The sequence below is a fragment of the Rhinatrema bivittatum genome, chromosome 6, assembly GCF_901001135.1.
Source record: "Rhinatrema bivittatum chromosome 6, aRhiBiv1.1, whole genome shotgun sequence".
Classification (NCBI taxonomy): Eukaryota; Metazoa; Chordata; class Amphibia; order Gymnophiona; family Rhinatrematidae; genus Rhinatrema; species Rhinatrema bivittatum.
Window position 1 is genome coordinate 142694161 of NC_042620.1, and position 23897 is coordinate 142718057.

General features: G+C 46.5%; 1 protein-coding gene across 5 annotated transcripts in view; it reads left to right on the plus strand.

Annotated features, from left to right (window-relative positions):
• LOC115093775 (SAP domain-containing ribonucleoprotein-like) overlaps positions 1 to 23897 on the plus strand; it is a 402230-nt gene that overhangs the window by 209814 nt on the left and 168519 nt on the right. For 3 of the 5 annotated variants that reach the window (XM_029606019.1, XM_029606015.1, XM_029606017.1), the window contains one exon: positions 9337 to 9410. In XM_029606019.1, coding sequence (XP_029461879.1) covers positions 9337 to 9410 — 74 coding nt within the window. Of the gene's footprint in view, positions 1 to 9336; positions 9411 to 10336; positions 11151 to 23897 lie in introns of those variants that run through there. The other 2 variants (XM_029606018.1, XM_029606020.1) reach the window with 2 other exon arrangements.

Consider the following 23897-nt stretch of genomic DNA (forward strand, 5'->3'; position numbering starts at 1 on the left):
TTTTAATCTGTTGATTTTGCGCTTTTTTTACCTGTCCTTTGTTTCTTCTCCAGGTTCAGCAAGCAATCAGCTTAATGACTGCTAGCTGTTCACACCTTACACTGCACAGATAAGTCCTGTTTTCGGATTGTCCTAGAGTCATAAAAAGAGGCCTCTAGTGCTCTGGCTGTGCAGATTCACACAGCTTCAATTGTCCTTAGGTTTCTCTGGGCCTCACTGACTCTAGCTAGTCTGGGATGGCCTATAAATCTTTCAAGCTGGTCATGCACATAGCAAGTGCAAAATCTCTCTTATCTCTGCATTTGACGATAGATAGCCAAACATGCCAAGGTCCATTTTTACTGACAACAGAGAAGTCCATCTTTGTTGCTTGTCCTGTTAGCAAGAATTGGAATATTCCCTACAAGCCGAAGAGTCAGTATGTGTCACCATCCGATATTGAAGTTGCTAGGGTTCGTCATCAAATACCCAAAGTCTCATCTCAGCCTGTCAGACAAATTTGAATTCATAGGAGCTCTGCTAGACTTGACTCAGACCAAGGCTTTCCTCTTGCAGCAATGAGCTGTCGCTCTGATGGCCATTGTGGCAGATATTCAGCAGTCAGCAGACATCAGCTTGGCACATGTTGAGGTCGTTGTTCCATGCACGCGACAAGCTAACCTCGGACACTTTTGCCTTTCTTTGGGTCCAGAAATTTCTGAATGCATAACCTCCAGTTCTTCTGATCACAAAGATTTTGTGGAAGTTTATTCTCATTGCAGGAGACAGGTTTGATTTATGCTCCTTCGGGAGATGCCTATCAGGAAATTGCTAAGGTTGGAGACTTCCCCCAACTCTTATCACTCAGGATCAAGGCAGGTTGCATCATCTCAGCCTTCAAGCCCTAGCTTGGATGTTGAGAGGCTGATCTTGCATCCTCTTGATCTTTCAGAGGATGTCTCTCATGTCCTCTTGGCTTCCAGAAAGCCTTCCACCAGAAATTCGTATGGTCTGAAACGGAGGAGATTTGCTAAAAAAAAAAAGGGTCTTGGACCCTCTTCTCCTGCTCAACACAAAACCTGCTTTGACTGTCTTCTACATTTTTTGGACATTGGTCTGAGCCGAGCATTGAGGGAATCCAAAGAAGCATTGGCATCAGTTCTCATTGATACATGGGGATGTCACAAAAACGACCCCATGGTGAGCCGCATCAATCCTCCACAGTTCCCAGGAGTGTTCACTACAGCCTCCAGTTGTTTTGATGTCCGCCACCGATCCTCCTAGCTCTGAAGAGAATCTGGCCACACCTCCTGGATCCCAGTCAGTCTTGGCGTTGGTGATCTTAAAGGAAGAGCTAGAGAAGCACATGCATCAGGCCATGGAGCAGGTGCTGTAGGGCTTCAGCGTCAGAGCTCAAACAGCACCTAGCCCAGCACTGTCCCTCCTCGAGCCACTGCTTGAATCCCTGCATGTACATATCAGTGCTACCAACACTTTCACTAGTGCCTGTGTCCGGGTTGGCATCAGGACATCGAGGCTGCCACCGAACTCTCTGGTGGTCATCCCTGGTTCCTCTGAGAAGGAAGCTCCCCCCAGTGATGGAGGCTACCTTAGGTCCAGGCCCCCATGGACCGTCAAGTCTGTTCCATAATGCTGGCTGGGGACTGAGCTCCTCGGGACCCGTCCCCTTCTATAAGAACGAGGACAAGAGCCCTTATAACTCTTGAGACTATTCCTCAGGTGATTCATATCCCAAGCACATCTGTTTTCCTCCCCTCTGATCTGTCTCCTCCTGATGGCAGACTGAAGTCTCCCTTGGAAGACCTCTTTTGCAGGCTTTTTTAGGTTGATGGCCAAGGCCATCCCATTTAATTTGCAGACAGAGGAGGATACCCAGCACAAGATGCTGGATATCCTTTAGTATATGGAGCCTCCTAAGGAGATCATGGCAGTCCCAGTGCATGAGATCCGTATGGAGCTGCTGATGAGGATGTGTGAAACCCTCTCAGTCCCTCCCATGAATAGGAAAGCAGACACAATATATTTCGTCCAGAAGTCTCCCGATTCGACAAGCTGCAGCGGCTACACTACTTAGTCGTAGTCAAATCCTCTCTCAAGAAGGCCAAACATACTCTGATCCATTCCTTGGCTCCCCCAGGGAAGAATCAGAAGGCCATGAATGCTCTTTGTAGGAAAGCATTTCTGGGTGCTATGCTTATCGCCCACATAACAGCCTACCAGCTTTTCATGGGCCAGCATATGCTGGATATCTTGAAGCAGTTACACAACATGGATGAGCAGTTACCTCAACAGCAGCAGGAAAGAAACCCTCTGGTCGCTGGTGTACAAGGGTCTAGAATGTTTCTTTGTTAAAATTTGTAATCGCTTTGTGCATGAGATCTAAGCGATTTACACAGGCTCTGATTGACCTACAATGTTTTTGAGGCAACATCAAGGGGTTCTGCTGCAAGGATCAGTACTTACAGACTCGCCTGGCTACGTGCCTTGGATCTCTGTCAAGAAGTGCAGGAATGACTTGCTGACGTGCTTTGCACAGAAGAAAAGCTCTTCAGAGATAAGATGGATGCAGTGGCTCAAATTTGTAATTACTCTGCGACACTCCTATAGCTCTCTACTAGTACTCAAGACCCGTCCTCATCCAGGAGGCCTATGAGGTCTGGGCTCAGGAAGTCTCACTTACATCCGAGGAGATACTATCCTTCACCACCTTGGTCCCATCAATAGCAATAGATCCATCATAGCCGTCCAAGGCAACAAAGTTCCCCAAAATCCAAAATGGCACCTCAGTCAACTCTAGGGATGGAATCTTTACTGGATCGAAGGGAATGTAGCCATCACCTCCGTACCCACAGTGATGGACCTTCTGGTCCAGGGGCAGGCTGCGGTTCTACATGAACCAGTGGCCTCGTATAACCAAAGACCAGTGGGACCTCGCCATCATTCACAAAGAGTACAAATTAAACGTGTTGAGTGCCCCTCCAAATTCCCCCGCCCCCGAGTCCATTTTGGAGACCAGTCACACATCAAAGTGCTTCTTGTCGAAGCCACCCTCCCTCTTAACAGCCAGAGTGTTTGAGCCTGTTCCACCATGGCAGAGAGGGCAGGGATTTTACTTCCGGTACTTCTTAATTCTAAAGAAAACTGGGACTCTCGTCTCATCCTAGTCCTGGTGGCAGGAAACTTCCAACCTGCAATGGGGGATATTCTTCCAGATTACTCAGGTCCAAACTGTCCTGATCATGGGTGTGTTCACCCCAGGCTGGGGAGCCCATGGCAGGCCGATGTTGTAGCAGGACTCTATATATATTGTGACATCGGCTTCCTCAGTCTCCATCTGCTGGTAGAGGTGCATAATCCATCTATCCACCTTAAGGAAAAGGAAATTATCAGGTAAGTAGTAATTTCTCACTCTTTCTTCTGTATACACTTAGATATGTTGCTGTAAGATGCTCTAAGCTTTGTTGTTTTGCAATCCCGCAGGTTCTAGTATTAACCCTCTGAATTCCTTTTTTCTGTTTGAGACTTTGGGGATGAATAGTGGTATTTTAAGTTACCTGGACTTCTTCACATGCAACCTGGAGATGCCAGGCTATATTATTTCTTATGTCACATGCTTAAATTACTAGTTTTGGGCTTCTGTCCCTCCCAATGCAACTGGAGTGGCGAAACATGGTCCATGTCAGGGGACCTACTTGTATTTCATCTACATACCTCCTCTTATTAAAGATTGATGCACTTGGCACCTGTTCTATTGATTGATTCATCTTTTGAAGTTTAAGGATCCACACGCATCTTGGCACTACACTTCCATATATATTGTGGTTTCCCCATTGCGTGTACAGAATCGCTTCTCCATCCTTATTTGTGCTGTAAACTTCTAAATGGTGCCATTAACATGAGCAAGTGGCTGAACCATATTAATCTACATTTTATGGACCTTGACAATATCATGTGTTAGCTTATTAGCTAATCTCCAAGTGTAGGATCTTGGCTACACATTATTTAATCATTTCCTCACGGGGAAATAATTAAATAACGAACATTTTGCAGTGTGATTGCCTTGTTGGTCCAATTGAATGCACAGAAATAAAGGTTAACTAATAAAAACAAAAAAAATTATTTAAGGTGATACCTTTTTATTAAACTAACTCAATACACTTCTTGACTAGCTTTTGAAAGCTAATAGTCTGACTTGAGGAAGACTATAAGTTCTTGAAAACTAGTCAAATAATATAAGAACATAAGATTTGCCATACTAGATCAGACCAAAGGTCTATCAAGCCCAATATCCTGTTTCCAACAGTGGACAATCCATGTTACAAGTATCTGGCAGAATCCCAGAAGGTCGATAGATTCAATGCTGCTTATTCCAGGGATAAACAGTAGATTTTCCCAAGTCCACATTAATAATGGTTTATGAAGTTTTCTTCCAGGAACTTGCCTAAACCTGTTTTAAACCCAGCTAGACCAACAGCTTTCACCACACCCTCCGGCAACAAATTAATCCAATTAAAAGGTATCACCTTAAATATTTTTATTTTTCTCTGCATCCAAAAAGACTAGTCCATACGATTGGATTATGCACACCAACCAGTAGATGAAGACAGATCAACAGACTCTCTCTGTCATTAACTACTGTGCTGACACCAGCCTGCCAGTATTCTATCTCCTGCTAAATATATGCGGGTCAATAAATTGTAAATTCAAAGTGACCTCCTATAACGTGCCCGAATAGCTACAGACTCATGAAGCTCTGGGGAGTGTTAGGCCTTTTTAATCATTGGTCACTAAGAATGATTTGACAATGCTTCCAATAGAAGCTAAACAGTATTTGAGGGATTCATCAAAAATGAAGTTAACAACAATGAGAGCACTTATCTTATAAATTTATCGAATCGCCTTCTAGTCCAAATTTCACTAGTATTGGCGAACGATGCAGTCCACGTAGAAACAAAGAGCCGGACTTGGTGAAACTTGACTGTGAACTTAAGAAAAGTGTATATCATTAGACCCTAAAATAGAACATCGGAATGGCACCGGTATCTGAGGACACTTACTTCAAAACAGTTTTTATGTCACTTCGACCACATTTCTCAATGAACACTGTAGAAAGAACACAAGTTGCCCATAAGACATGTCATAAAAATAGGATAGTTCTTACAATACCTGAACAGTGAAAAAGCTTACTTGCACAATGCTAAAAAGCTGCCTGCGGCCCCGCCGTGAGAGGTCTATCATTGACGGCGATAAGAAGGAGATGCTGATATTTAAAGAACAGAATACTGCCAAATGTTAGGATTGACAGCCGGAAGTGATGAGACAGGACCAAAATACACTGTCCAAATATAGGTATATATGTCACCAAGGCGCCATTTTGAATCTACTCGCTGTCATCAAAGGAGCAGGATATCTGTCCAAATAAGGGTATATTCGTCACTGTAAGAACATTTTATATGCACGCTGTCAATTTAAGAAGAACCATTCTGCTTTTCCATGGATCCCACTGAATGTAGCCGGCAGATCTACTGCACATACTGTCACGCCGTGAAGAGTCTATCATTGACGGTGGCAAAAAGGGGTTGCCCAGGATAGGAAGATAGAGGAGATGCTTAAGCAAGCCTTTGAGGCGGTGTCATCGACTCTTCAGATTTGCTGTTGCATAGTCATGCATTCTGGACTTCATCTAGTACAAAGAGTTAGGAAGGACTCCTCATCTCTGCAGCCAGAAATGGTGTTTCTGGCAGATTCTGGATATGATTTGGTTCGCTCTTGTTCAAAATGGCCTCCATAATAGCGGCTCGTCAGCTTCTCTGGATGTGCAATTGTTCAGCAGATGCTAACTTAATCAAATTGGACTTGGAGATATTCTTTAAGGGCATTTTCTCTTTGGGGAGAAGTTGACTAAGGTTTGGCTTGGTTTGTGGGGGACATGTAAGGGCCTAGACTCCCTGAGGATCAGGCCCAGTCTTCTTTCCATTCTTTCTCCTTCTATAGCTGCCTTGAGACTCCAGGAGATTTCATCGGCTAGGGATCTTCTGAGCAGTGATCTTGTACATATTCCTGGTTCCAGTCCTTTCACTCCAAGAAGAGTAGGAAAGATGGATCAACTGGTGCCAGCTCCTCCAGAATTTCTAGAATGAATGGGGGCCCTGTCTCAAGTACCAAACATAAGCGGTCATTTGTCTTTTGGTTTTATCAGAAATGGGCAAAGATTACAATTGACCAGTGGGTCCTAGTAATTCTAAGACATGGTTACATCCTAGAATTTACATGGCCAGTTTCCAATGTTTTTAAGATTTTTTTATTTGTCATTCCACAGAAAAGAGGGAAGTGGTGCAGTCTACCCTACAGAGCTTCTCAAACTAAAGGCTTTCATTCTGTTCCAGCAGGTCAAGAAGGACAAGGGTGCCTCTCCATATGCTTTGTAGCTTAAAGAGAAAGGAGGGCCATTTCACCCTATTCTAGACCTCAAGCATGTCAACCAATTCCAAAAGTGGTGCACTTCAGGATGGAAACCTTACAGTCTGTGATAATGGTGGTATAGAAAGGAGAGTTCCTGACCTCTTTAGAAGCATATCTTCACGTTCTTACCCGACCAGAGCACCAACGGTTCCTTCATTTTGTGGTGGTGTCGCTATTTTCATTTTCAGGCCATGCCCTTTGGGCTGGCCATGGCTCCAAAGACATTCTCCAGAGTCATGAAAAGAGGGAATTTTTGTACATGCATAGCTGGACAATTGGTTGATTAAGGGAAAGTCCCTGCAGAAAAGTGAGACTGCATCTCTAAGGGTGATTCATTTACTACAGGACTGGGCTGGATTATCAGTTTCTCCAAGAGCAATCTTCGGCTGTCCCAGAACCTGGTTTATCTGGGAGCTTGGTTTGATAAGCTGATAGATCTACCGGAATGTGTCCAAAATTTGGGAGATCAGATCTGGACATTAAGGATGGTCAGAAATCCATACTTTTGGTTGTATCTGCAAATTCTGGGATTCATCATGGCGGCCTTGGATTCGGTGCCATTGATGAGAGCAAACAAGCGTCTGCTTCAGAGGGCCTTGCTTTCTAGGTGGGATCCTCGTTTCCAGGGTTATTCGGTACATATGCCTCTTCTGGAAGTGGCCAGACGGAGCTTGCAATAGTGGTTGGATTGCAAGCACTTGGACAAGGGGATGGATTTGGTGCCGTCTATCTGTATCAAAGTGACCATGGACATATGAGTCTGCTGGTTGGGACGCTTGCTGTCAAGAGTTGTCCCCTGAGTCAGTGAGTTGGTCAAACAGGCAACTGAAGGCCCATGCTGTTTGGTTAACGCTTCTCGAATTCGTACTTCAGTTGGTAGGACATGTGGTCAGGGTGATGTCTGAAAATGCCACAGCTGTGAGGTGTATAAATTGTCAGGGCAGAACCTGAAATTCTCAGGTTTCCTTCAAGATGGATCAGCTCCTGCTGTGAGTGGAGCTGAGTTTGCAGGCACATAGCAGATACAGCAAATGTGAAGGCCAGTTATCTCAGTAGACATGTTCTGGACCCAGGCGAATGGAGGCTTATCAGCACATGTCTTTGATTAACTTCTATCCAGGTAGAGTCAACTAGACCTGGATGTGATGGTATCCAACAAGAATGCCAAACTGCTCAGGATCTTCAGTTGCAGGAAGGATTCACGAGCCTCTGGTATAGATGCTCTGATGCAGGAGTTGCCGAGAGGGAAGATGTTATATGTGTTTCCTCCTTGGCCCATGATAGGCAGAGTACTTCAAAAGATAGCAGTCTTCCAGGTTAGTTCTTATGAAAGTTCCGGACTGGCCTCCAGAAGCATTGGTACATGGATGTGTAGGTTGGATACACCCCAATCATATGGACTGGTCTACCTGGATGCAGAGGAAAGTGAAATTATTTCTTAGCTGATATTTTCCTTTCCTCTAGTGTAGGTGCACCAGTCGATGATTCCTCCCTTTACAGCTGCTGCTATTTGCAATTTCAGTTTTTGAAGAGCTGTTTCTTCTGGATGTCTCATTGGGCTATTTTCTGTGCCTTCTGGTGAATATTTATTTATTTTATTTATTTAAGTGTTTTTATATACTGGGATACGTTGGGAACATCATCTCGGTTCACAGAAAACTAAAACTGCAACAGGCTTTACAGAGAACAAATAACAAAGTGAAAGTAAATAAAGTAAACCGTGATAAGCTTGAACAAATAACACAACATGCTAAATAGCTAACTGGTTATACAGAGAACGATAATTCAAAATAAGCATGAATATTTGGAAAAGATGGTAGGGAGAGCTTTTAGAGGGATTATGTTAGGTCGGTTAAGTTAGATGAGGGTAGTAAGGCATAATAGTAACATATTTTAGTAGGAAATCAGAATATCTAGTTTATCTGTCTTGTTTCCTATATTTTGTTTCCTTGTTCTCCTGGAAGTCCTATTACAAAAAAGAGAGAAACCAAGGGTGTTATATATTTGTTGCTTGTATTTAAGTTTGTCCACAGTTTTGTTTTCTTACAGAATTACTGGCAGGCTGGTGTCAGCACAAAGATATATAGAAAATGACATCAGTGAGCCTGTAGATCTCTGTCTCCATCTGCTGATTGGTGTGCATAACTTAATTATATGGACTGATCTGACTGCATTAGAGGAAAGGAAATTAAGTAAGAAGTAATTTCAGCATTGGTTTTCTCGATTTCTATCCAACCATTTCTAAAGCAGAAGGGCTTGGTAGTTTTTCCTCCTGCTCCTTTGGACTTCCTGTTCAATCAGAATTGTGGCTGGCATTAGCCTTCATTTGCAACTCTCAAGGGTGTTTTCCCCTATTTTCATATCCCCCTCCCAACTCAGTCCAGCTATCACAGATATAGTCCTCGGCTAGGGGGCCACAAACAGTGACTCCCTCCAAAACCCAGCTAACATGGATCCCGAGTATGGTCTCTAGGTTCGTGATTGATCAATGGCTAAGATTCTTTCTGCCTAGAATCTGCTAAGAGTCCCTCTGTTTAATTCTTTTGGGGGTGAGGGGTGGGATTGGGTGCTATGCTCCCACATTTTTGACAACCCTGTTGTCTGAAGTTTTTTGAGGTTTTTTTTTCTTTCTTCGACTTAATAGAGCTTGTTAAGTTTTAAATTAACAAATTTAGCAGGCATATTTAGCACCACGACTAAAGTTATTCAGATAACTTTGGTTTAGTATATTCAGTGGGACACTTGTGCTGCTGAATATCTGTAACAAATTATCCATCTAACTTAGCTGGCTAGCTTGTCTGCGGCCCGGCTTACCTGAATATGGATCTTAGCAGTTTGTTTATATCTCTTATTAATTGCTTTATTTATTTTCAGAGGATTATGATGAGAGCTGAGAAATTTGGAATGATAACAAGTGAAGAGCATAAAAAAGCTGCAAGAGCTGCACGGTAATTTATTTATAAATGTTAGATATACTGCTTTTTCTTGAAGATAGGCAGAAGGCATATTGCATAAAATTTAAGAACACTTGAGTGCAAAAGAAAGCATATACATGTATGATATAGTGAAATGGAATAGAAAAATACATTTGGTATAAATGATGCATAAATACAATTAGGGCAACTGTAAAAATGTGGGGTTAATTGAGTATATAAAATGTATATCTACACACATACACAGAGATAGATATAGTTAAAAAGCAAGTAAAGTAGCAGATGAGCGAGAAAAATTAAAAAAATTGTTGGGTAGAAATGGCCCATAAGTGGGTTAATCTTATATTCAGAAAGAGTTAGGGTAGATAGAGCATGTATCTCTGCTGTGGTTACTTTCATAATTCTTAGAGGGAATTTGTTTAAAAAATAAAATTTATCTTAAATAGTTTAAAGTTGGTGCCAACCGCAATATAACTAAGCAGACACAGTAAAACAAATTTCTGCTCAGAATTTTGCATGAGATTTTCTGAGAAGACAAGGTGAATTACTGAGTCATACTGATGATGGTCTGTTTATCAATCATGAATTCTAAGCTACAGCTGTCTGAGTATTTGAAAATAATACTGTTGGGCAGTAAAGATTTCTCCTGGCTCCCTGCTGCCTCGCATTACCCTTGGACCATCTTAAGAGCCTGGCCCTCTTCTCCCATGCTGGTTGCTGTCAACAGGCGATACCGATCTGCTTCTAAAGGATGTGTCCTGCAACACACTTCTGCTGACTCACCAAAGCCACACCCTAGCTTCATTTTCACTGTGGCTTCAGTGGTTGTTTTTTTTTGACTGTCTTGCCACTGGTTCCCACCAACTGTTGTTGTTTTTAATATGGGTAAGAAGAAATGGCAGTTACCAAAGCTCTTAGCTCCTGTTTCCTCTTCTTTTCAGCAGTGCACCATTTCTCAGATGTTCTTGGGATCCAGAGAGCAAGTTTGCTCAGGTGCAACCCTCTTTACTTAACATCACTAGTGGAACAGTGACTGGTCAGTCTAAGCCCTGAGAACCATGACCCTCCCCATGTACTGAACTGCTGGGTAGTTTTGGAGTCAGCCCAACCTGGGATTGGACCTGAAGTTCCTGACCCAGTCCCAAGAGTTGTGGGAAATCTGGATGGGCATTTTACTCCTACCTAGGTATAGTCCATTCTGCAGAGGCCTGCTAACATTGGTCTTGAAGATGTTTGGCAAGCCATAGTTCTTGGTGACTTTTCTTTTGCTTTGGATTCTGTTAATAGTCAGATTCCTGTTTTACAAGCTTCCATGGTTGTCCATGATGAGAGACTACATTTTCTGGAATTTCACGACCATATTATTCAAGAGTTCAGATCCTCTTGTTAGTATTAAATGTTGTACTACGAAAAGGCATCTTGAACTTCAAAACAGATGGAGGTTCTTTAATCTTCACTTATTAAATTTTCGTCATACATCTGATTGGCCTCAAGGAGCTTGTTATAAAGTCTATGATGGAAATTCTGGGTATTTCTGATGAGCATTTGACTTCCTTTTCTAAAATATTTTATGTACCTTCACTATTAAAATGATTAAGCAATCTGTAGCATCTGTGAATATTCCTAACTTAACTAGTTTCCTTGAACAGTCTAATGTTGTTATAAATGATCATGCCACTCTTTTGATTACTTGCTCTCTGGAGTCACACAAGAATTAAATTATGTGTTTGTTTTTCTGTAATAAAGATGCTTTGTTTATGGGTCATAAAATTGATCTTTCCTGACATCTGTAGACAGATGCAGGGTAGAAGGAAATCTTTTCTCTAAAGGAAACTGTAGTATTTGAGGAGGAATGTATTCTTTATCCCAGGACAAGCAGGATGCTAGTCCTCACATATGGGTGACGTCACTGGACGGAGCCATATCACGGAAAACTTTCTGTCAAAGTTTCTAGAAACGTTTGACTGGCACACTGAGGCCACTGAGCATGCCCAGCATGCCATAATTCCCTGATCCACAGGGGTCTCCCTTCAGTCTTCTTTTTTCCACGCTGCTGTTAGCCTCGTGGGTAAGGAGCCCTGTGTGGTAAATTCACACTCTGAAAAAGTTAAAAATATTTCTGAAAATTTATTCCACCATAGAGGTCTCCCTCTTTTTCACCACCGGTGAGTGAAATCATTTTTCCGGTCGATACCGTTAACTAAAAATCCAGTCAGAAGGTCATCGACGGCTGTCCGGCCTTCGACATGACTACCGGGTTTAAAAAATGCCGGAATTGTACTTGCACTGTGTCCATAACGGACCCCATATCGAATGTGTGCTATGTCTAGGCGAGAGACACGATGTATCGACATGCCCGAAATGCGCTGAAATGACACCGAAGGGCAGGCGAGCACATATGGAAAAGATGGAGCATCTTTTCCATCTTCAACTGCTGCCGTCGAATTCAACTTCGACACAATCGTCTCCGGCTTGAGTGGTTAAAAAAAGTAGTTTTGAAAACTTGACGTCTTCCAGACGAAGTGGGTGACCGCCCATCACCGACCCCTTCTTGGTCTTTTATAAAGTCTACCTCGATAATCGAAACAAAGAGCGTCGAGCATCGACAAAAGCACCGGCATCGCCATCAAAGACCTCTGGATCCAAATTCAGACACAATGCCCGGAGTTCCTTCAATGCCTATAGATCCAACTCCTAAGAAACCTCCGAGGGATGAGTCATCGATGCCCTCGAGGCCTACGACTCCCAGGCGATCCCCACCGATATCGGTGCCGGGAACCATGCCGCCACAGGGACCTGTGGAAAGACCGGTTTTGCCCTCACTGCCTCCCCCTATAGCTGCTCTGACTTCATCAGCTATAAGGGCGGATATATCTGCCAGGCAGTTTGAGTTGCTATCCGAGAGATGCCTTCCGATGCCAGCACCGGCGCCGATTCCACCTTCGATGCCGATTCCATCGCCGGTGTCGATTCCATTACCGTCACCGAATCCATTGCCGGCTCCGAGTCCATCACCGCTGCCAACACCCTCGCCGGCACCGATGCCTGTGCCGATGCCTGATCTGTCATTGGCGCCAATACTTGACAAGTTGGACACTGTTATCGGTGCCATTCCGTGCAGCCATTAGATGCTCCGATGCCACGGCCTACAGGGAAAGAGATATCTCAAATTTTACCGATGCCTGAACCTACACCAGGTCCAGAGCAGTCAGTGATGTCAGACAACGCCACCACGGTGGCATACAGCAACCAACAGGGTGGAACCAGAAGCCAACAGGTATCACTAGAAATAGCTCCCCTGATGACTTGGGCAGAAGCAAATCTCCAGGACATCTCCGCCGTCCACATCGCCGGGAAGGACAACGCCGCGGCAGACTTCCTCAGCAGAGAAAGTCTACATCCCGGGGATTGGCAACTGTCACCCACGGCGTTCCAGATAATTGTGAATCAGTGGGAGACCCTGGGCATGGACCTACTAGCGGACAGCTCCAATGCTCAAGTATCCCGGTATTTCAGCCGTAGGCGGGATCCTCTGTCTCAGGGGATCGATGCACTGGTGCAACCATGGCCCCAGGGGATCCTGCTGTATGCTTTTCCGCCATGGCCCCTGCTGGGTGCCATTATACACAGGATTCAGCGGCACAGAGGCCTAGTTCTTCTAGTGGCCCCGGACTGGCCAAGAAGACCCTGGTATGCAGACATGAGAAGGTTGCTGGCAGGGACTCCACTACCCCTGCCACCGCACAGGGACCTGCTGCGACAAGGTCCCATACTCCCGAGGATCCGGCTCAATTCTCTCTTACGGTCTGGCCATTGAGAGGGCTAGACTGAAACACGAGGATATTCAGGACCGGTAATAGATAGTATTTGAAGCTTGGTGCGAAGATCATAGCACCAATCCACATGCCGCTAAGATTCCTATCATTTTGGACTTCCTGCAAGATGGTCTTCAGAAGGGTCTGTCCCTCAGTTCCATCAAGGTCCAAGTGGCAGCACTTTCCTGCTACGGTCCACGGAGTAATGGCAATAGCATCGCCACACACCCAGACGTTTCACGTTTCCTGAAAGGAGTCAAACACATTCGTCCGCCACTGAAGTGGCCCATACCTCTGTGGAACCTCAACCTAGTTTTGGACTTTCTAGCGGGACACGCCTTCCGTCCACTTTGAGGCCTGTCCCTCCGTTTGTTAACCTTGAAGATGGTGTTCCTGCTGGCTGTTTGCTCTGCTCGCCGTGTCTCTGAGCTACAAGCACTGTCTTGCCGTGATCCGTTTCTCCGAATCACGCCAGAAGCCATCCATCTTCGCACAGTTCCTTCCTTCTTACCCAAAGTAGTCTCGCACTTCCACCTCAACCAAACCATCTCTTTACCTACCACAGACGGTTTGAAGAAGTCAGAAGAAGGTCGAGTTCTACGCCATCTCGACATAGGCAGGCTACTGCCCAGATACCTGGAAGTGTCCGAAGCAATACGAAAGACGGACCATCTGTTCGTTCTACACAGCTGGAAGAAGCAAGGGGAAGCGGCCTCAAGGGCAACTGTCGCCCGCTGGGTCAAAGAAGTTATCAAGGCAGCCTACGTAGACGCGGGTAAACCACCGCCTCTGCAGGTCAAGGCTCACTCTACCAGAGCGCAAGCAGCCTCTTGGGCAGAAACGTGGATGCTGTCGCCTGCTGAGATCTGTAAGGCGGCGACGTGGTCCTCCCTCCATACCTTTTCCAGATTCTACCGTCTGGATGTCCAGGCCAGGGAGGACACAGCATTTGCGAGGGCAATCCTACACGGACCTCGGGCAGCCTCCTGCCCAGTCCAGGAGTAGCTTTTGTACATCCCACTTGTTTTGAGTCCATCTGCTACACGCTAGGAAATGTAGAGATTACTTACCTGATAATCTCGTTTTCCTTAGTGTATGCAGATGGACTCAGCATCCCGCCCGGCTGCCGGTATACATGGGATTTCACAAGCTCAAGGTAAGCCATGTTTTTCTACATAGGGCATCCACCCTGCCGGGTGTCGGCGCCTTCCGGTTGAGAATCCTGGCAGTCTCCAGCTACTATCAACCGGTCAGGGTAATCCCGTGTAATTAATCGATCGGTCAGTACTCATATAGCTATAACAGCTTTGCAAGGAAGATTACTGAATTGCATCACTTCCTGTGGGGTATATGTACCCGTGCTGATGTCAGATCCGTCTCCAACTGCTAGCACGAGCAGACTATACCCACTTGTTTTGAGTCCATCTGCATACACTAAGGAAAACGAGATTATCAGGTAAGTAATCTCTACATTCCTTATCATCCAGACCAGTTCAGATAAGTGGGTTCTGTCATCCTGCCATCAGATGGAGACAAAGAAATAAAGCTCAAAACTGAGTTCAATCTCCTTTATAGGGTCTGGTTCAGTATTTCTATCTTCAGCAGGTGGTGCAGACATGTGGACTGGTGTAGCAGCTAGAAGTAGGCCACTCCCAGGAAGGCTATAGGCTCAGAGTTCCAGTGGAGCATAGGCAAAGTTTCTGCCGACATTCCTGTTGGAATTGCTTCTCCCTTTCCCCTTGGGAACTGACTAGCCAAAGTCTTTGTGTTCCTTAGTGATTTTTGTTCCCTTGCTGGGTCTGGCAGCAGGAGTTGCTGATAGTATTCTGTCTCTCTGTTCTTGGAGAACAATGGGGAGGCAATAAAATTTATTTCAAAAAAGGAGAAAAAAATTTGCAGCACAATGTCTTTTTCGGACTACCTCTCGGTCTTCTGTGGTGCTGAGAGATTAGGATTCCGTCAGGGGATTTGAATTGATTTTATTTATTTATCGAGTTTTATATACCATCGTTCGGTTTCGCCATCACAACGGTTTACAAAGTTTCGATGTTTAACAGGGTGTCCAAAAGATTCAGGCGATCACCCTTCTTCCTCCATCAGCTTGCTTCCGGCTATGTTAGTATAAAAGAGAGGCGCCATGAATAAATAGCTCACTGTTTGTTAGTACATTTTCGATTCCCCCCCCCCCCCCCCCACCGATGACCATACGGCATCGATGACTTCTCGGCCTTCAACCACCTCTACTCCCCCTCAGGACCGAGGGGATTGTAGAGAGAAACATCGCCACAGACATCTGAAGTCTCAGACCATCGAGGGAGCGAAATCATCGACCTCGCCATCGTCCGAGCCGCTGTCAAAGAAACCCCGTCCAGAAAAGGCACAGACCTTTTCAGCGACCAGGTCACCGAGGCAACCCTCACCCGAAAGGGGACTGGGAGCCGTGACTCCGCCTTTAATGGTGGTCTCTCCGGCTATGCCTCTGCCTTTTTCCTCTGTTCCGAAGTCAGGGCTGCTTGCTCCAGAACTCTGAGAAGAACTGGACCAGCTGGTTCAGGAGGCCATGACAAAGCGATGCATCGACTCCAAGTTCCTCCGACACCGGTACCGATCGTGGAACCGACCACTGACCTGATTCCGGCAGCGTTGGCACCACTGCTCTCAAGGATGGAAGCGCTTATTGCCGCTTTTCCACCGATGGATCTCGGGTCACCGATGGCTCCGGTGCCCTCTCCGCTTACCTTGTCATCGGGAGGAGAAACACCATTCCGCATCCCTCCATCGGGAGTTCTATTGATGCCTCAGCCATCGATGCCGATGTGTCCATCGACGCCACCAATCCATTCATTGATGCCTGCACCGGTGCCTTTGATGCCTTCATCTGTGCCTCCAATTATTCCTTCGGAGCCTAGACAGAGCCTTCAGGGATTCCACCATCCCGTCCCCCTCGAGTTCCTAGAGGGGCAGGTGCTAATCACTACGATATCTGGACTGATGATTCTTCACCAGACACCGATGACCTGCCTTCACCACCTTCTCCTACTGAAAGCAGAAAGCATTCTCCTCCAGAGGACCTTTCCTTCATAAATTTTGTGAAGGAGATGTCTGAATTGGTTCCCTTCCAATTACAGACCGAACAAGATGACAGGCATCAAATGATGGAACTATTGCAATTCCTGGATGCTCCCAAGGAAAAAACTTCCATCCCTATTCACCAAGTTCTTCTAGATCTCCTAAAAAAGAACTGGGAACACCCTGGCTCTGTTGCTCCAGTCAACAGGAAGGCTGCCACCACTTATTTGGTTCGGTCAGCCCCAGGTTTTCAAAAACCTTAATTGGATCACTGACCTGTGGTTGTAGAATCTGCCCAAAAGAGGGCAAAGAGATCAAAACCCCACACTTCTTTTCCCCCAGGCAAGGAGCAAAAATTTCTAGATGCCATTGGTCGCTGGGTCTTCCAGGGCTCATTGCTCAATCTCCCGAATCGCCTCTTATCAGCTCTATATCACCCAATACAACAGGGTCTTATTTAAGCAGATACAAGACTTGACAGACTCTCTGCCTCAGCAATTTCAAGATCAGCTCCAAACCCTAGTAAACAAGGGTTTTGAGGCGGGCAAGCATGAGATAAGATCATCTTACGATATCTTTGACACTGCTACCAGGGTATCTGCAGCTGCTATCTCGGCAAGAAGATGGGCCTGGCTCAAGTCATCGGACCTTCGCCCTGAAGTGCAGGACAGATTATCCGACCTGCCCTGTGTAGGAGACAATCTGTTCGGCAAGCAGATTCAACGAACGGTGGCGGAACCCAAGGACCATCATGAGACCCTGAGACTGTCTGTCTGATGCCTTCTGAGTACTCCTCAAAACAGCCTTTCCGAAAAGACACTAAGAAGTCCTTCTTCCGTCCGAAGAAATCCTACCCACCACCGGCTAGAACTCACTGTACGAGACCATTTAAAAAAACCCAGTCTCGTCAGATACGAAAACAAAAGCCGCAAACAGCTCCTCAGTCGGGCCCTGCTTCCGGTTTTTGACTCCTGCATAGAGAGCAGCAGCCAGCTTCCACTGCCTCACATACCAGTGGGAGGTCGATTGTGCCATTTCAACAACAGGTGGCATCTCAAACCTTATCATTCATAAGGGCAGACTTGGACACCTTGCAGGCAAAAGCTTTCATACCTCGACAACGAACTCACTCTCGTCTCTCTTGCACACCAGCTGCAGTCTCGGCGCTACACGACTGCACGCCACTTTCTCATCCTACTGGGACACATGGCGTCCTCAGTTCTGGTCACCCCAATGGCCCGCCTAGCCATGAGAGTCATGCAGTGGACTCTAAGGTCACAATGGACTCAATGCATTCAGCCCCTGTCGACCATTGTCCATGTCACCGACTTACTCCATCAATCTCTCGCCTGGTGGAAAAATCAGATCAATCTCCTCCAAGGCTTGCCCTTCCACGTTCCAGACCCTCAAATAACTCTCACCACCGATGCTTCCAAACTTGGCTGGGGAGCCCACATGGCCAATCTGCAGACACAAGGAACTTGGTCTCCAGAGGAAGCCAAACACCAAATCAATTTCCTGGAGCTTCAAGCAATCAGATATGCTCTGAGTATTTCAGGATCGCCTCTCCAACCAAGTCATCCTGATTCAGACAGACAACCAGGTGGCCATGTGGTACATCAACAAACAGGGAGGCACGGGCTCCTACTTCCTGTGTCAGGAAGCTGCGCAGATATGGGAGGAGGTCCTCTCCCACTCGATGTACCTCAGGGCCACCTACTTGCCGGGAGTGGACAATGTGTTGGCAGACAAACTAAGTCGCACCTTTCAACCGCACGAGTGGTTTCTCGACCCCTCAATAGCGGACTCGATATTCCAACAGTGGGGTTACCCTCATATAGATCTCTGCGTCACCTCAAAACCGCAAAGTAGAGAACTTCTGCTCTCTCACTCGCAGCCAACACTATCAGCCAAGAGATGCATTCTCCCTCTCATGGGCAACCGGTCTCCTATATGCATTCCCTCTACTTCCACTTCTCTCAAAGACTCTCGAAAAGTTACGTCAAGACAAGGGAACCATGATCCTGATAGCACCTCAGTGGCCACGCAAAGTATGGTTTCCAATACTTCAGGATCTCTCCATTCGCAGGTACATTCCCTTGGGAAAGGACCCGCTTCTGATCACTCAAAATGACAGGTGCCTACGCCACCCCAATCATCAAGCCTTGTCCCTGACGGCCTGGATGTTGAAAGGTTAATCCTTCAGCCACTTAACCTTTCTGAATCAGTTTCCCGTGTCCTGATTGCTTCACGGAAGCCTTCCACGAGAAACTCCTACCTTTACAAATGGAACAGGTTTCAGTCATGGTGCTCTTCTCAATCCCTTGACCCTTTACCTGTCCAATCATGAAGTTTCTGGACTATCTCTGGCACTTGTCGGAGTCAGGTCTAAAAACTTCCTCCATCAGAATGCATTTTAGTGCGGTGGCCGCCTTCCATAAATGTGTCGGGGATTTTCCCATATCAGTACAACCCCTTGTAACATGTTTTCTGAATGGCTTGCTTCACCTCAAGCCTCCACTACTTCCTCCGGCCCCTTCTTGGGACCTCAACCTGGTTTTGGGTCGGCTCATGGAACCACAATTCGAGCTTCTCCAATCCTGTGAACTTTGCTATCTCACATGGAAAGTGATCTTTCTTTTGGTAATCACTTCGGCTCGCAGACCCTAGTTACCTATCCACCTTATACTAAACGTCTGCAGGACCGGGCAGTACTCCGCAAAGTTCTTGCCTAAGGTAGTATCAGAGTTTCATCTCAATCAATCCATTATACTACCTACCTTTTTTCCCAGGCCCCATTCCAATCCAGGAGAACAGCTCTGCATACCCTTGAGTGTAAAAGGGCTCTAGCATTCTACCTAGACCGTACAGCTGCCGACTGGAAAAGCACTCAATTTTGTCTCTTTCCATTCCATTAAATTGGGGCAGCCTGTGGGTAAGCAGACTCTCTCCTCCTGGTAGCGGACTGCATATCCTTTTGCTATCAGCAAGCAGGCATTCCACTTCAAGACCGTGTTAAAGCACACTCTGTGAGGGCCATGGTGACTTCAGTAGCACACCTACGCTCGGTGCCGCTTCCTGACATTTGCAGGGCTGCCACCTGGAGTTCTCTCCCTACTTTACAGCCCACTATTGCTTGGACAAGGCCGGAAGACAAGATTCCATCTTCAGCCAAACTGTCCTGCGTGACCTATTCACAACTTGACGTACCAACACCCTTCCGCCTGCCCGGTAAGGTTCAGGATGCCCTCGTCCAAACTTCACCCCAATCCTAGTGCCTTGCACGCCTGGGTACATTTGGTGCATACTCTGACATCCTTCTTGGAGGAGAAGTCCATTACCTGCTATTAAGTTCACTTACAGAATAGCCACTGCCATTAGCAAGGGTTACATGGAATAGACTTAGTTTTTGGGTACTTGCCAGGTTCTTTTGGCCTGGATTGGCCACTGTTGGAAACAGGATGCTGGGCTTGATGGACCCTTGGTCTGACCCAGTATGGCATTTTCTTATGTTCTTATGTTCTCAGCTCGGTACTCACCCATATGTGAGGACTACCATCTTGCTTGTCCTGTGAGAAAGTAAATGTTGCTTACCTGTAACAGATGTTATCACAGGACAGCAGGATGTTAGTCCTCATGAAACCTGCCCGCCACCCCGCGGTGTTGGGTTCGTTACGTTTCTTATTTTATTTTTCGGCACTTCCTGTAGCTTTTAAATAAGACTGAAGGGGGACCCCTGCTGGCTGCAGGGTTAGTGCCATGCTGGGCATGCCCAGTAAGTGCCAAAGTTCTAGAAACTTTGACAAAAGTGTTCCGTGATTGGGCTCCATCCTGTGATGTCACCCATATATGAGGACTAACATCCTGCTGTCCTGTGAGAACACCTGTTACAGGTAAGCAACATTTGCTTTCCTGCTCTAAGCACCTCAGCATGGTATGCTTTGAATGCAGGAGTCCTGAGAGCTACCACAGCTTCTGCCCATCCAATCTGGGTAAAGCTTGGATACATTCCATTCATCTGGACTGTTCTGGCATGGACAATGAAAAGAAAAAAAAAAAGTAAAATTTAAACTTGCCTGCTAATTTCCTTTCCTTTAGTCCTGCCCGAGCAGTCCAGCCCACCCAGGGAAGTCATGGTGATCAAGGACTCTGCAAAGTTCAGAAAAATAACTGCAGTATATTTTTGCCCATTCTGAAGTTAGTTGGCCTATTCATGCCCTTGATGTACAGCAGTGTTTTATTAATTTTTAATTTTTAAAACATTTTTAACCCACACTCTGTTTGCGTGAGGTGGCTTACATGATAAAACAGTCACAATTAAAATTCACTTAACTCATATAATATGTAGATTTCTTTTTTTTTTTTTTTTTTTAAATGTTTACTTCATTAATTTTTTTCAAATTACAAGTAAGATATTCTTACTAGAAGAAATTAGAAACATTCATATCATATTTCCATCATATATAAACAGGAAAAAAAGACACATTGAAATCAAATCATTGATATATGTTCCTCTCTAAAGCAACCTAGAAAAACGGCGAATATATGGGAAATTTCTAATAAAATTCAAACATTATTCTCTAATATGCGAAGGAAATTGACTTTACATGGCTGACAATATTTATCACTTTATAATTCCAACTTAGTATTAACTTGGAGATATAATAGTGATCATCCTAGAATTTACAAACGATTTAAGTTGTTCGGAGTAATAAAAAATAAAACATTCTTTCTGACATTACACAATGCATTTGCAGGGGTATCTTAACACAAATGATTAACCCATAGATATTACTTGTGGCCTATATAACAAAAATTCCCTTCTTCTCTGTTGTGTTACTTGAGAGAAATCTGGGTTTTCCTAGCTTGTAGCAGATGGACTCAGGACCAATGGGTATAGTGTACTCCTCATAGCAGTTGGAGACGGATCAGATTTCAATCTAACGTCAGCCCTAGTACATATGCCCCTGCAGGAAGTGCAGCTCTTCGGTATTTTCCGTCTCCAGAGCAGTTAGGGACTCATTGCATGCTCGCACAGCATTAGAGTAATTTTACCAAAGAAAACCAAAATAAGAAGAAATCTTACCTCTACAGACGAGCCCCGCTCTCCTGCGGTGACACCAATTGGGTCCCTCCCCCAGTTGAGAATTCCCGAGGTGATTTCCGCGATCCCTCGGAGGTAAGCCTCGGTCCGACGGCTGACCCTCGGCGGGGACCTAGCCTCCGACATCGGGTGAGGCTGAGAGGCAGCGGGTGCAACTTTGAGCACGGCAGTGAAGGTATTTTCCCTCCCCCCCGCAGCTGGAGACCGCCCGGAACGAGACCGGGAAGCGCCAAGACAAGGTAAGGTAGAAATCTACTTAAGTCTCCGGTCTCCAAAGCTCGAGGAATCGCACAGGTCGCCAGCCGGCACCAGTGCCATCGGATTGATCTGCCCTAGCAGGGCTAGACCCTGGTCAGATCCGAGGGTCCTCCCACGTGGAGACCCTCCGAGGTGGTCGCCATATTGTCTGCGTGGTCGCCGTTACCATTTTGATCTGTTCGCCGCCCTATCCGCCATTCCGATCTGGGCGCACAAATACCTTGTGCTCACAACGTCGCATGCCCAAGTACTGTGCGCACAAGCGATACGCGTAGCCACACGCTTACTGTGCCGGGCGCATAACTTCGATCTGTGTGCATAACAGCGCGCACATCTCTGAGCGCGCACCAAACCTAAGCGCACAACTTCGACGCACTGTAGCACACAACTGTATCTTATGCGCACAAGCCATGGCACCACCAGAAATGAAACTCAAAGCTCAGGGCCTTTGCCCAGTATGCCACATTAGAGCTGCACAGCATGAGGAGGCCACGGCCCTGTATATACGGTGCGAAGAGGCCCTAGAGGATCCAACTCATGGCCTTCCCCAGCCGGTACCGGGTTCCAGCCTCTCGAGCAGTACGCCGGACCTAGCATTGCGCAGCAGGACACCCCCCCCCCCCCCAAACGGAGCTCCCCAGGGACAAGGCGCCCCTTAGTCTAGACCCAGCATCTATCTCCTGGGTGGAATTCTTCAAAGGTCTGCATACCTTCGTCCACATGAAACCGGGGCCTCCTATCATACGGCCTCAGGCTCCACCAAAGGACCTCAACATCACAGGACCCTCTATGCCCAGGGAAGTAATCCCACCACCCAGAAGCTCCACCTTCAGGGACACGGACAACTCGGATGAGGATTCAGAGCCCCTGGAGGAAGGGGAACTCCCGGGGACAGAGCCCTACCGAACCATGAGACGCTTCTTCCCCAAGGATGAGCTTCCAGACCTGGTCACACACAGCTTAAAAGAGCTTGCTATCCTGGGCACAAGTGCCTTGGGGGAACCTAAGATGAACCCACTGCTAGAGGGACTCCGTCAGACCTCCCGCCATTTCCCACTATTACAAGCTGTCCAGCAACTAATTGACCTGGAATGGGAGGCCCCAGAAACTACATTCGAAGGGGGCCGGGCTCTGGCAGCCATGTATGTACCCTCTGGACCCAGCCACCAAAGATCTCTTGGCATGTCCTAAAGTGGATGCTATGGTCTGCGCAGTCTCGAAGCCCACTACTATCCCGGTGGAGGGAGGAGCAGCACTCAAGGATGCTCAAGACAAACGTCTGGAATCTATCCTCAAACAGTCCTTTGATGTCTCCCCTATGTCTTTACAGATCGCGGCCTGCTGTGCCGTGGGGTCACATGCCTGCTTAGCACAGACCAGGAAGAACACTCCTGGGGAGGCCCTGGAATCAGCAGTATCATTCCTCGCGGACGCCACTTCTGATCTGGTACACACCACAGCTAGAGGAGTGTCATCCGCTGTGGCAGCCAGAAGACAAATCTGGCTCTGAAACTGGTTGGCCGACGCATCCTTCAAAACAAGACTCACAAGGATGCCTTTCATGGGAACACTCCTGTTCGGAAGCGAACTAGAGAACTAGTCAACAAATGGGGCGAGTCCCCACTGCCGTGGCTACTGGAGGACAGGAATAAGAGAAACCAGCAATCCTTCCCCCGAAACCCAGGGGCAGAGGATCACAGCACTTCAACCCATATGGAAGCACATATCAAGTGGCCCGCCCCGCAGGCCGGAGCCAGTCCTTTTGGAGCAAGCACAACAAAAAAGTAGCCAGCTTGGGCTCAGGCCCCAGCCGCACCCCACAATGAAAATCAGCCGACCCGTCCAAAGGAAGAAGCCATAGGGAGCAGACTTGCCCTATTCTACCAAAGATGGGTTGAGATAACTTCAGACAAGTGTGTCCTATCCATCATTCGAGAGGGATATTACCTGGATTTCCACCATTTCCCTCCAGACAAGTTTGTGGAATCTCCCTGCCACGACCCTTCCAAGAGGATGGCAGTGGAAGCTACACTGACCAGATTGCTACCCTTAGAGGCTATAACACCGGTGCCCCCACAAAAAATAAATACTGGACACTATTCCATCTATTTTATCATCTCCAAGAAAGAAGGAACGTTCAGAACCATCCTGGACCTCAAGGCGGTCAACCGTTACCTGAAGATTCCTCGCTTCCGCATAGAAACCCTACGCTCGGTAATAAGGGTGATACAACCGGGAGAGTTCCTTACATCCCTG